At 30.9% G+C, this 14,773-nt stretch overlaps 1 protein-coding gene across 23 annotated transcripts in view; it reads right to left on the bottom strand.

Annotated features, from left to right (window-relative positions):
- The window catches only part of LOC119645230 (probable cyclin-dependent serine/threonine-protein kinase DDB_G0292550), an 89,678-nt gene that overhangs the window by 19,927 nt on the left and 54,978 nt on the right, over positions 1-14,773 (bottom strand). For 13 of the 23 annotated variants that reach the window (XM_038045292.1, XM_038045290.1, XM_038045296.1 and 10 more), the window contains 5 exons: positions 12,976-13,058; positions 12,642-12,779; positions 10,635-10,787; positions 8,853-9,005; positions 4,558-4,772 (listed from right to left, as the gene is read on the bottom strand). In XM_038045292.1, coding sequence (XP_037901220.1) covers positions 4,558-4,772; positions 8,853-9,005; positions 10,635-10,787; positions 12,642-12,779; positions 12,976-13,058 — 742 coding nt within the window. The remainder of the gene's footprint in view (positions 1-4,557; positions 4,773-8,852; positions 9,006-10,634; positions 10,788-12,641; positions 12,780-12,975; positions 13,059-14,773) is intronic. The other 10 variants (XM_038045301.1, XM_038045304.1, XM_038045302.1 and 7 more) reach the window with 4 other exon arrangements.

Below are 14,773 nucleotides of genomic sequence, written 5' to 3'. Positions count from 1 at the left end.
CACACACACACACCCACACACAAACAAACAAACACATAAACAGAGGCACAGCCACACACACGTTCGGACATACAATGAAGTACATAAATATAAGAAATGTATATATATTTGAAAGTGATCATAACACAACGCAACGCAACACAAACGAAAACATATATCAAATAACTGAGAAGTAAAAGATCTATATGTATATTTATATAATTATATATATATATATATATATATATATATATATATATATATATATATTGTATATATATTTATATATATGAAAAAAGTTTAGAACACACACAGAGAGAATTTATTAAATTTTACAAACACACACACCGAATTACATAAGAAGATGACAAGTTTGTTCATGTGTTTGTCAGTTATGTATTATATTTTTGTAAAATACATTTTTGTAAAATCATTAAATATTAAAATAAAGAAAATAGTTTTTTTTTTTTTTTTTTGTAAATCCAAACAAATAACAAAAAAAATATATTAACGAATATTTTGATGGTAAGTTTACACGTGGATCCGGGAATGTACAAAAATTAACTGTAAAGTAACTGTTTGATTTCAATAAAAAATGCTCTTTGTGAGTTTTACCCGACTAGAATGCCGATATATTGTAATGTAATTTGAAAATTGAGAAAAGAAAAAAATTGAATTTTTCCGATTCTGGTTTGTTTTCGATGGAAAGAGGACTTAAGCTCATGTATGTATTAAGAGTTATATGAATATTTATGTATAATGAACTGTTAGTGTTGTTAAAAGGGAGATTAGAGCAGGAACAGATATATAAATTTGTATATACATGTGTGGGTGTACGTGACGGCTATCGATGAAGAAAGAAGGTTGTGAGAAGAGGAGATCAGACTATGAGATCGACTGTGTATCTTGTTTAAGTTCTTTGTTAATTACGGTTTTCAGTTTCAGTTTCAGTTTCCAAATTATTCACTTACAATGTTTAACCGGCGCAATTTGTTAGTTAACACTTTTCATAATTTGCTCTATATACGCAGTTCATAACAAAACAATTGCCATTTTCCTTGAAAGCATAAATTTTTCTTTCCTTGTTTTAATTTGATACGTTTGTCGTTAATCGAAAGTCGATTTTACAAATTTCTTTCCTAATGACTATACAAAAGCATTTTACCTGATGCTGTGATCAGAAAATTGGACTCAAGTTACAAATGCGTAAACAAGTAAGAAAGTTATCTTGGATAAGCATCACGACATTTACTCTGCATAAAATTGCCATACAAGGTATATCAAGTTTGTGTGTATACTTGTAATACGTGGAAGGATTTAAGATTGATTCAGCACGATTTTCTGAATCGATTAAAGCCTGTCTAAAGTCGGCTGCATATCTGATTGTCCGATGTCTTTCTTTTCTTTTTAGATCGATAGATCTAAAATCTTGAGATATTTTCATGAGAAATTTGATGTGCACATCTATCCACTCGCATACAAACAAATAAACATACACACATAAACACATACACACACACACACACATACACACACACAAAGCCACGTGTCCGAAATGGAATGACTCATCCTTCGAGGAACGCATCTTCAATGTAATATTGGACTCGAAGCACGCCAGAGAAGAAACTGGCAGCCAACTCGCGCAAGCCGTGAATGATATTCTAACTGAGGCATGTGACACAGCTATGTCGAAAAGATCCGCAGAGAGTAAAAGAGGGAATCCCTGTTACTGGTGGAACAAAGAAATATATTAACTTAGGAAGGACTACTTGAAAGCTAGAAGGGACGTAGTGTGGTCCAGGGGCTGATCAGACTTCGAAAGCAAGTATCATTTGGGCTTTAATTGAGCTGGGACTATGCACGTCAGGCTTAAAATAAACTTTTTTGCCCTACGTTCGTTACTGGTCTAATCGGAAGCAAATATTTTGTCCACTCTTAGATTGAGAATTAAAGCTTCAAGTGAAAGGTCTTGACGTTTTCCTTAGTAAAGCGCTTTAGAGTCGGACTTCGACGATACTAACCCTATCCAAAGTACGCCTTTGGAGAATGACGGTACATTAATAGAGTCACAAGTAATTTCGTTCTAAATTTGAACTAAAATTTGGAAAAAACTGGCGATCTTTCATAATATTATTTCGACCAAGGCGCTAAGGTTTGGCAGGCTTGTGAAAAGTTCGTTTTGGGGGAATCGTGCATTAATGGGCGGATGGAAACTGAGCCAGCGTACCGGTGCGTCCACCGTACGGGTCCTACGGATGAACCCGTGTTCATCATCTTCGCTGCTGCGATGTGAACGAAGGGGTAAAGACGGCTTTCGAAAAATAATCCTTTTGAAAAGCACCTGAATTAAATTGTACGCCACAACATTTTCCAAAAGCGCTATGGATGGAGAGGATATAATGGTTTTATCAGATAAATAGCAAAAGGTTGTCAATCGAGGCGGCGCAAATTTGAGTTAGCTGTATTGGTGTCAATTGTTTTTATAACGAATCATATCACGATGTGACTGTCAGTCGCTCATGACCATGAAGATAATAATCAAAACGTAATTGCTTTTGCTTAGAGTTTAAATTCACATGATAAACAAACAAAGTATATGTACATATAAAATGTTATACACACGTGATATATATATATATGTATTTTTTCGAGACGCAATATGAAATAATCAAAAAAATTTAAACTCAAAATTTAAGTATAAATCAAAGATATATCGTGTTCCGGTTAGGATAAATACATTTTTTTTAAATTAAATAAAACAAAAATGCGTTTGAATTATGAAGAGAAAATGTCATGAATTTTTTCCTTCACGTATATGTATTTGCGGTTATTTAACGCGGATTTATAACGTGGCGGCACATAAATTCCAAGATATTTTAAATATTTGATGCAAATAGAATGTTTAAATATCGTACATTAACGGAACCGTAGTCATCTTTTTATGGAAATCTTTTTTGCTTTGCACTCAAATAAATTAATTACATCGACACTGCATTCATAAACGATTAATATTAGAATTTATTGAGAATAAACAAAAATAATTCATTCCAAGCGATTTATCATTTTCGTCTTGTTACATATGCGAAATGCTTTCGCAAATAGGACAATCAAGTTATGATCTGTGAATTGTTCAGATGCATGAGCCATAGACAAGCCTTTAAAATGCAGTTGCAAAAGTAATTTAGTTTACAAGCTCAGCTTAGTAGAGAGCAATCAAACAAGTCAAGCGCCTTGAATTTTGATGCCAATAAAATAGGTATTACAGAAGAAGCCACAAAGCTCTTTGAAGCGAACCATTTTGGGCAGCCACTAACATCAAAAGGAACATAAAAATCATTCAGTTTTCTTGGTTTTTTTTTTATTTATTTATTTATTTTTTTTTTTTTTTATGCTAATTGTTGGCTTAGTAGGAAGTTAATGCAGTTTTCTTTGCAAGCAGAGAAAGAAGCTTCTCATTTCATTTATGATGCAATGGCTTAATGGTAAATTATTTGAATAAAGATGTTTACGATAATTTTGTTTATTTTAGCAAACTTTGCTGCTGAGGGTAGATTTTTGACGCGTTCAGGGCAAAAAAATAAAAAAAAAAAAAACACCTAATTTTTTAACTTAAGCATGCGTCAATTTAATCATTTTAGCTGACCGGTACTCGGCTCCAATAGCTGCGAGAGCTCAGCCAACCCACGGACTATTCTAAATATTCTATTCTAGATATTCTAAAATAGTGTTCGCTATTGTATCAGTCAACAAGTATACACGAGCAATTCGTCAAAAAGTTCAAGTATATTGAATTGATTTGGAGATGCCCGTCAGATTGTTTATCTATCCGTTGTTAAAAAACTCAAATTTGCTTATTGTAAGCAAAAACCGGTAATGTACCGGTAATTAATCTGCAGCCTGTGTTGGTCGGACATCGGACTGGGTTTCCGATCGATCAACTGACTGATGGTCATAATTTAATGACTTTCTTACTTGTATTTTCCTAAATCAGTAATTTACAGTATGGCTTAGCCAGTTAACTGTGTCGACCTCTTTAGCGATATACTCGCATAAACGGCGAACACAGACTATCTATAAGATGAAAGATAGGTTGCCATAAATCGACTTGACAAAACGAAAAAAATATTTTCTATATTTCTCGTATAAAAACTTTCATAATGAACAAAATTTTGTGGAGAAATCCGATAAGGACGGATGGACGGATCATTATGTATATACTTCTCGTACAATTTTTCAAATATTTAATAATGTGATCCTTTTCTTGCATCAGTTACAAATGTTATTTAACTGATATCTTATTCAATACAGTATTTGAAAAGTGTATAAAACAAGAAAAAAAAAGAGAGAAATCTTCCTTTCAGCGAGAAAGCTGTAATTGTTTTGTCTCGAACTTTTGTTAATATTTATTATTATTATACCTTTTTTTTTTCTTTTTTTTTTTTTGTTAAATATATATATTCGTTATTAGTTTAAGTGTTTTAGAAGAATTTTTTTTTTATTTTTTTATTTTGTTTTTTTTTTTTATTATATGAATAATAAGTATTATTGTAACTATAGAGAGAAACTAGTTTGCATTACCTGTGTGACGGGATTCTCCCCGGGTCGGTAGACAACGTTGTGCTGTGGCCGTTTGCGTCCCATATAATTGACACATACAAATTCCAGGAGAGAGGCGTAAATAAAACACATACATACACCGTCCCAAACATTCATGGCTGTCAGATTCGATACGACCGGCAAGGTACTGCGGAAACCATTGGATGTGGTGAAAAAATTCAACATTGTTGTTACGCCTTTGTTGTTTTAATTGTTGTCGTATTGGCGTTTTGTTGTTTAATTGTCGGAGATATAATTGTTGGTCGATTGGTTATTGTTGTTATATTGCGAATTGCACGAAATATAATAATAATAAAGGGAGAAATGAAAAAAATAAAAAAAATAAATTTGAATAAATAAATAAAATTGAGATTAAAAATTTATCGGATAATTTTAATATGTGTAAATGTGCGTGTAAGGAATAACATTGACATATTAAACATTAATAAGTGTACGGGTAAATGTGTTTGTCTGTTTGTCTGTGCCAGTATCTGTGTCTATGTCTGTGAATGTGTGTGTGTGTGTGTGTGTGTGTGTGTATGTGCGTGTTATGTATCACAATGTGTATACATATGTTTGTATGTATCTATGTACGTATATAACTATGTATGAAATGTGTAATGCACAAACTATGTGAGATGACATGTATTTTTTTGGGTGGAAAACGAAAAGCCTTGTGAAATTTTTTAATAGTAAATAAATAAGGGCGAACATAACCTGAAATATTAAAATAAAAATTTCAATTGTATGCGATAAAGAATATTATTTGAGAAACGCATATGGATATGTATATGTACGTATATGTATGCGTATGACAATGGTGTGTATACATGAAAAAAAAAAAAAAAAAAAAAAAACAAACAAATTATCATCATTTACAAAACGTAATTGAGTAACGAACGGAACTGCATGGATAACGAGTTAAAATTGATGCCATCGCAAAGTAGCATAAACGTGTATGTTGGTAGCATCAGGCATAAATTAAATATTGCACATAAAATATGTATAAATGTACACAAATACGCTCTATTATGTAAGGGATTGACTCAGCCATTCATTTTTAAATTTTTCGTATCTTTTTTTGGTTTTTTTTTTTTTTTTTTTTTGGGGATTGTCAAAAGTTGATAAATGCAAAATCTGCTTACAAAATATTTATTATACAGCCTTTCAACTTTAGTAACAGTTGTTAGCCAGCAAATGTTTTTTAATGTGCCATAAATAATTTGAAAGCAGATTTTTCATTAATCAACTTTAGTGAAGGAGCCACCGAGTGAAAGCGTATTACGATTTGGATTTCATTGATAATTCAACAAAAATATTAATATTTCTCTGTTCTCCTAGCAATACGTCATTAGTGATGGCGCTATCAAGCGCCCGAAAGCAAAGAAACCTATTAACAAAATTCTACTGTGACCGAAACTCGATTAGTTTTTGGGAGATTTGAATGATCTTTTAATGCCGCAACAACTATTCGCGATGAGAAGCAAAGTCTGATATGATATCCTAAAGTAATCGGTTGTCTAAATAAGTGCTTATCATTTTGTCTAAGAGGTGACGTTACTCTGTCTTTCGGCAGTTGCCAAATTCAGATAAGTTGAAGTCCGTGTGAAAGAAAAAAATAAAGTGAAAAAGCCAAATGCGACAAGCTTCACTTGCCATGATTAACTCGAAGGCTAACGCTGATGAATCGTAATCGGGTGATGATCAATGATGATGATCATTATGATTTCTTATACTCCAGTGTGCAGACTAAGCAAACTATCAATTGCATGGGCGTTAAAGCTGATTTCTCAAAACGTACCTACAATACGCTAAGAATAACAATATCGCGACTTTTCAGTACGCACAGCTTCATGAGGAAATGTCAGCGCTATTGAGCGGAAATTTACTACGCTTATCAAATGTTAACCGTTCTTAATTAACCCAGTCTTCAATCAATAGCTTATTTTTTGTTCAATCAGACCATCGATTCTTTTTTTATGGCGATAACATATACCCTTTCGCCCTGAAATTTGTAGATGCGAGAGTCGCGTATTTAACACTGCCGAATGCTTTCAGTGAAACATTTTGATCCGTCTCTCGAAATATGAAATTTTCTTCGTAAAAAAGAAATTTTTTTTTTTTGTCTGGAAAAAGCGTATGAATTTATTTGAATATCCGATATGTTTGATTATAAGAGGTTAGCTTGTTGATTCGTATCCCAATTTAACAATTTCAAAAACATACATACAACCGTATATACGAAGATTTATGACGAATTCATATAATTTTATTAAAATTTTATAATAGGAAGTCTATCGTGAAATTAATTTTTTTTTTTTTTTTGGTGGTAAAGTGTGGCAAGAAAAGCCAATCTAAATCGCTCGAAAATGTTTTCTACCTAAGGACAGGGCCGTTGTCCTTTCCACAATATTTTATAACAATTAGCGAGTTCATAAACTGTAATAGGCATAGACTGGCTTCGTTGGTATGGTCAAAGCAAGAGCAATCGAAGATGTACCGTTTTCAGAACACGAAAGGCATTATTGGCACAGCAAACTTCCCTATTTAAAATATTAGAATGTTTTTATCATTGTGACAGCCGACACTGCTTGAGGTGTGAACTGATGATGGTGCAGGCGGCGTGAGCATTAATTTTCAGCGAACAGTTCCATTGTTAGTTATGTTTTTGCTTCGCTATGATAGTACGTACATTTTTTTGGTATATGGTACGTTTGGTTATTTGAATATTTATAATTACGAAGAATATATATATTTCCCCATTTATAATCCTGATGCTTGGTATTCATTTAGCTAATTCCAATAACAGAAGAACAAATTAGGTTAAATCGACTTGCAGCCTTACAGTGATAAGGATACCAATCCTTGAAGAGATTCCTAAGCTGCAGTTAATATAACTCCATCCTCATGTGGTAAATAGATGACATTTGTAATGTCATTGAGCGAGACCCACGATGTCTTTATAAACTTTATTAAGAGCAAATAAAAAATTGGGAAAAGACGACGCATACGTAGCACGGGAAATTCTGCACCGAAAATAATCTACGAAATTCTGTTGCGTGGATTTTAATACGCAATATGTCCTCGTCCGGAAGCTGCCATCATTAAAAATCAACTTTCAATTGATCGTATATAACCTGGTCATTGATTAATGTAACTCTTGATAAATACTTTGGATTTGAGTATTGAGTTGACACGGCTAGACTAAACGAAAAGTCTACAAATCGTTATTACGTTCGAAATCAAAATAATCAAAATTCTCTTAATTTGAAAAAAAAAAAAAATCCTTTATAGTTATAGTCTCACCAGAACGAACACATTTTTTCTTTATTTTATTTATTTATTCATTTTTTTTTTTTTTTTGGATTGACAAGAAAGATATTTGAATGGTCTCTCTGTCTTCCTCTCCATCTGTTTTCACTTAGCAAATTTTTCTAATGTGCGTCAATTGTGTGTGACGTGAGGAGAGGAACAAACAGATAGAATGTGAGAGGAAAACACCTTTCTTGTCGACCGCTTATTATATTACGGTTTTTGTCTAAGCCGTACTCGAATAATTGTTCACTGTACAGTGCGTATAACGAGCTAATTGGGCAAATGTGCAATGGACAAGCATGCAAGTTATACAGCAGGTGCAGTTAGAAAAAGAAAAATGGTAAACAATATTAAAATGAATTAAAACGAAGAAATTTATAACCAAAAGAATTTTCAGCGGCCCACAGAGAAATTGTGTGACCCGATTGTATAATCTGCGATGGGAACACTAACTAAAGATGGAAGGAACCTGTTTCTTTCTTTTTTTCTTTTTCAAATAATAACAATTAGACACTTATTTATTATTAAAGAAAAAAAAAAAAAAAAGAAACAATTTTTTTATATAATTAGAGAAAAATTTCGCTCTAAAATCCTATTATTTGATTTGCGCGATAGAGGAACTACAACAATAACTTTTAGTTACTTCTACATTATATATAATTGACATATAATCAACTACCCAGAACTGTATAAATAGACTATTGATGCATTAGAGATAGAGATATAAAGAGGTTTGCGTAACTTTACAAAACGACAGATAGTTTGGTTTGAAAACTATTGAAATCTTTTTTTTTTTTTCGTTTCTATTGAGTTATATTCTCATAAAAAAAATTATTTTTTTTTTTCATAACTTTTGTTTATTTTGGTTTTTATTTATTTATTTATTTATTTTTTTTTTTTTTAATAGATATCTACAGTTACAAAGATAGTGAGATTATGATTTACATACAATAACTACGTACCGATCATAACTCTGGCTGGCACTGCATTCCATTCCAGCCAAAATGTGATAAATGATGAGGTCACCAATATAATGCCCGGAATGAAAACGGTTGTAAAATAATAAGCACGATCTCTGGTAAAAGTCAACTCGACTTGTAGACAACTGTAATTACCTTTAAAGAACATACATACAGAAGAGACCATGAGGGCATCATCATCATCAAAGTATTCATTTTCATGATTTTTTTTATACATATACATAGGTTTGCATTTTGTTTTTTTTTTTTTTGTTTCCTTTTTCATACACATTTTCTCCCAGTACTTTTTCTATCTATATTAGTTTTTGTGTTCGTTTTTATTACATTTTTTTTTCCTCTTTTTTAGACGAAAGACTAAACACACACATACACACAAACGCGAAATATTAGGAGATTGGCAAACCTATTGCTCATTATATAATTGTGATATCAATGTATACATACATTCATATATACACGTATATCTAAATATGTATATATATATATATATATATACACATACACATTTAGGTTTATGTTATATATTTATATATATATATATTGTGTATATACATATGGATGTATTCATAAATATCCGTGGGCGAAGAACATAGAAAAGAAACCAAAAGACCCTAAGCTGCAATCCTGATTGTACCTAAATACCATTTAAGCCTGTTCACGATATTAAATTGTGAAAAAATTTTTAAATTTTTTTAAGAGGATTTAGTTTTCAAGTTTATATATATTTTTCTCTTTATATTGTTTCTTGTTTTAGCGGGTTTAAAGGGACTTCATGCAAAACATGTTTCGATAGAAATAGTAATAATGATCATATAATAAATTATATTGAAATTTTTTATTGCGGTGATTAAGAGATTAGATTGTTTACCTGAGTGTTGATTGGTGGTGTAGGAAATTGGTAAAAATTTCATATATATATATATCTGCATATACATATATATTTATATATAATTATATATATTTATTTATATATATATATATATATGTATATATATGCAATATATATATACAAATATACATATATAAATGTATATATAGATATATGAATATAAAAGAAAAACGAAAAAAAAAAATCATTGCAAACAATTTTGAACTACATTCAATTCAATTGGTTTACAAAATAATGAAATTATGGCAATTATGGCTTAGAAAATATGTTACGATGTTTATTACGATATAAGACAAAAGCAAACGGCGTATGAGAACGCTAAAGGTTGATCTACAATTGGGATGAATTTAACTGAATTCCTTATTTTTGAATTGATTCGGGTGGTGAGCAAACGTAATAAGGGTGAGAGCATTATTATAATTTTGTGTCATTTTTTTTTTTTTTTTTTTTTTTTTTTTTGATTCTTTTTAATTTTGTATAACTATATATATATATATATATATAGAAATCAAAGTAAAATCATAACGGAAGAAACAAGATATAAAGTAAAATATAGGTGTCAAAGATCGAAAAAATAACAAAAATAAGAAGAAAAACATGATTTCATGGATGTTGGTTTGATTTGTTGTTGTTTTATGAATTATGAGGTTTTTCCCCTAAGCAATACATATATATATATATATATATATATGTATATATATGTATATATATATATATTGTTTAATATAATTGAAAAAATCAACTCATTCAAAAAACTTATTTCATTGCTTCAATGCTAAGTTGATTGGTTGTTGATGGTTTTTATATATATTTATTGATTTTTCTTAGTTCTTTTTTTGTTTTTTGTTTGATTGACTGATTTGGTTGATTTTTACCTATCATAGATCTGGCCGGTACAGCATTCCATTCTAACCAAAATGTTATAAAAGATGACGTCACCAGTATAATGCCGGGTATAAAAACGGTGGTGAAATAGAATGCTCGATCTCTGGTAAATATTAAATCGACTCTAAGACAGCTGTAGTTCCCTTTAGAATTTTAATAAAAATTGGAATTGTTTGATTGACTTGGTGTTTGGAACATTAAAAGTTATAAAATATCAAATTAATTTGCAAAAGAAAAGAACACTTCTACGTATATTATTTACGGTTAGATCATAACTCAAATTAAGGCCAAAAAGCTAAACTACATAAAAAGAAATATAATTGATTTCTTTAATTGCATTTGTTTTCCATGCCTCTAAAATCTAATTTTGCTACATTAGATAAAATTTAAAAAACGATAATAATAATGAAAAATATATTAATCGTTATATAATCGTTTCATATGGCCAAATACATATGGTAACCAAACATTGTATAGATATAGAATGGCTTAAAATTATATCAAATGCCTAAGAATGATTCAGGTGAATGAAAAGAAATCGACAAATGACATAAAGTTATATATATATATATATATATAACTTCAGATGCAACGTTGCACTCGTTTTAACGCTTAAAGCAAGAAACGTAGAATGCTCTCGTAGTGTCAGCCGAAGCTTATCGACCAGGTGACCAGGCGACCAGGTTCAAAATAGCACTTATTTAAAATAATACATTGCTTGCTAATATTGCCCTCATACATTAAGGAACATTTTTTCACTCGGTTCGCTTTCATCTTGTATTAACCTAAGCAATATGCCAGTGCCACAACCCGAGGGCTTGCCAATGTACATTCGAGGCGCTTAACACTTGGCCTCGATGATATAATTCGATCTTTTGACCAAAATGCTTTATCATATAAGTATAAAGAGACCTCATACGATATATAAACGGCACTGCAGGCAAGGGGTTATCATCTTGAATTATAATATTTTACCTTGGAATTTTTCCTTAAGATTGTCGCTATCCATTTCTTGATTTACTCAGCAATGTTGCTTATTTTAAGGCAAGTCTTTAGCATCAAGGTCGTAGGATTTTTTCAACATTTACATGTGTTATATTTAAAGAATTCTCTTCGAACCGTACAATTTGAAAATAATTATTGAATATTTTTGAACACGCTTTCTAGTTAAAGTGATTGATCTTGAAGAAAAAAAATGTTTCATGTTACGAGAGTATACCATTTATATGCAGACAGTTAGTCGCGCCTGTCAAAACTTCATATCGTTTGTTTACTTTTGTTCGTTACACAGTCAGGTGAGAGTTTGAGTGTTAGGGCGACTCTTCTCTCTTCTTTCTATTTTATGTACGTGGGAAAAAAAAATCTGTCTTGGACAGTTTGCAAATTTAGAATGATGTTTAATATGCGTAAATATTGCTAAATAACTGCATTATTCTCAGAGCACATACTATTATATATCACTTTGGAGCCATTCGATAATTTAATCTATAAAATTTCTCGGTACACACTAGCGTTCAGCCATAAAACGCTACCGATTCTGTATCGATTAAATATTTTGTAAGTTAACTGAACGCGTTAAAAATTTTCAGAAATAATACATCAAAGGATATCAATTTGTCTTGCATGCAATAACTAATAATAATCGATTTTGGAAAAATATCAGCAACGATATCAGAGATTTGGTCAGAAAAATTATATCTAATGCGTTTCGTTTATTTAATTGTTTATTTATTTATTTATTTATTTATTAATTTTTTTCATTTTTTTAAAATCTCCTTTTACATATGTAAACATACGGATACATATGCACATGTATGTGATAAATATGAAATTAAAAATTAATATTCTACAGATGGTTTAGAAAAAATGATTTAAAGAAAAAAGAAGGATAAAAGGAAAAAAAAAATAAAAATAAATAAAAATAAAAATTTTCAACTACAAACAATTCGAACATACATACAAAGGAATTATTTATTAACGATAGGATGAAAGCTTACCTCTCCAACTGTTTTGATCACAGGCTGTTGTTTTATTTTCTATTAAATAGGCATTCAACGTTGTCAACGAAGGACTCTTACGTAAGGTAGTCTCGTCGTTTTTCCACACATATTTGATTTGAGCCTCTTCATACGATACTGTGCACGAAACACAACAACACAGCGCAGAGATGGTCAATGAATGAATTATACATGAATGCATATAAAAATTATATACATATATATACATATATATATATATATATATATATATATATATATAAATACAAATAGAGGTTCATAAAATACATACATATATAATTAATTATATATATATATATAAAATTATACTTACTACTTTCCATTGAGAATGAGCATTTCGGATCATCGAAGGGGAATATATGCAAACTTCCCTGACAAGATAATATCAAATGCCGTCTGTAATTACAAAAGTTATTTGAAATGCCAATAAGCTGATGTTCATACAAATACTCACACGATGCAGAATGCATCGAATGCGAATTTAAAGAAATATGAAAAGCTATCATTACAAATACATGTTCAGATGTTTTGCAACCTTGCCGTCTACAGCCTTCCTGTCTGTCTATAGAAGACTATTAATTGCATTAAGTTTTAGGGCAACTCGGAAGTGCCACTTCGGGAGGATTGGACGACGTACGTGCCTGTGTTGATCTAGCTCGTTCGTGAGATATGGGAGTGATTCTATATTTTTGACTCAATGATATTCCTCCGACTAATGCAAATAACGAACACACGGATAGGCGTAACCTAATCTAACGAGCGGGCATCCCTTATGCCCTTGGGCTTTTCTATACTAGCTCTGCCTATGTTCTCCTTCGGCCCATGATGTCTACGGGAGATCGCGAAGCTGAGCTCAACAGACCTCTCTAAGCTACTTTCCTCTCCTACATATTAAAATACTGTTTATTTATTTATTTATTTATTTATTTATTTTTTTTTTTAATTTTATACAGCATTTATTGCATTACAATGTATATGAGTTTTCGTTCAATTTATTTAATAGTAAATATATACATATGTATATATATGGATTATGTAACAATATATATGTAAGTAAAGATGTATATGAATATAAAATTGTACATATAATAAGAGTAAATAATCGTTCAATACAAATACAACTAATGCAAATATCGGTGGCAACATTTACATGTTTTTATTACACTCAGCTAGTTTCTAATTATACATCGTAAAGAGCATCGCTCCATGATTTACGTAATAGAAAGGAAGGATCAAAATCGTTCTTCAGCCATGTGACGTTACTTTCAGCAAAAAGAATTTGAAATAAATCCAAAAGATGCAAAATTATTGAGAAAATGATTCCAACCGAAATGTCTGGCATTAAGTGTTCATTCATTTGTTAAGAGATGTTTAACTCAGTTTGTCGCTCGATATTTTTCAATGAAAGCGTTATAAAGATTAATCGGGCTTTTCTGTGTATGTACACATGAACGAATTTTATTTCGTTTTTGAAAAACTTTTAAGACTGTTTAACATGTCGTTCATTCGTTCATCGATTAGTTGTTATTTTTATCTATTCATGTATTAACAAATTTCAAAAATTTCACAAAGAAACTTTCTCTCACCTTTTCGTTTCGTATACGTATAGTTTTAAATAAAAACTTCAAGCTCAATGAATTCTTCAAGGAGTCAATATGCAACCCAACGAAGTAACGCCCTTCGCGTTTATGGTACGATTGCAATTACAGCGTTTTAATATTTCGCAATTAATTATATTAATGTTACACAAATTCCTTCGAAAACCACTTCGACTTTGTAACAATGTGTACACATCGCCAATATTTACAACATAGCACTCTCTTCTTATTTACTCAGTAAGTGTTCGCTTAATTGCATATATTTTAGGAACAAATTCACATAAACTTTTTCATATTTGAACTCAGACAATTTTACCCTTCTTTTTATCGTCACAGGACAAGATAAGGCGAACGTCTTCGTTATCTCGCACTCTCGTTCATCTCCCCTATCTAGCGAAAAAAGCCCCGTAAAACTAAGTGAAAACACTATCTCCCGCTATTAACTCCCTTCGTTCGCGAACTTAACAAATTAAGTAATGCAGTGTTGCATTTTTAGTAAACGTAGTCTGTCAA

This window comes from Glossina fuscipes, unplaced genomic scaffold, assembly GCF_014805625.2.
Source record: "Glossina fuscipes isolate IAEA_lab_2018 unplaced genomic scaffold, Yale_Gfus_2 1, whole genome shotgun sequence".
Classification (NCBI taxonomy): Eukaryota; Metazoa; Arthropoda; class Insecta; order Diptera; family Glossinidae; genus Glossina; species Glossina fuscipes.
The sequence above is the reverse complement of the archived record's forward strand: the minus strand, read 5'-3'. Positions and strand labels throughout refer to the sequence as shown.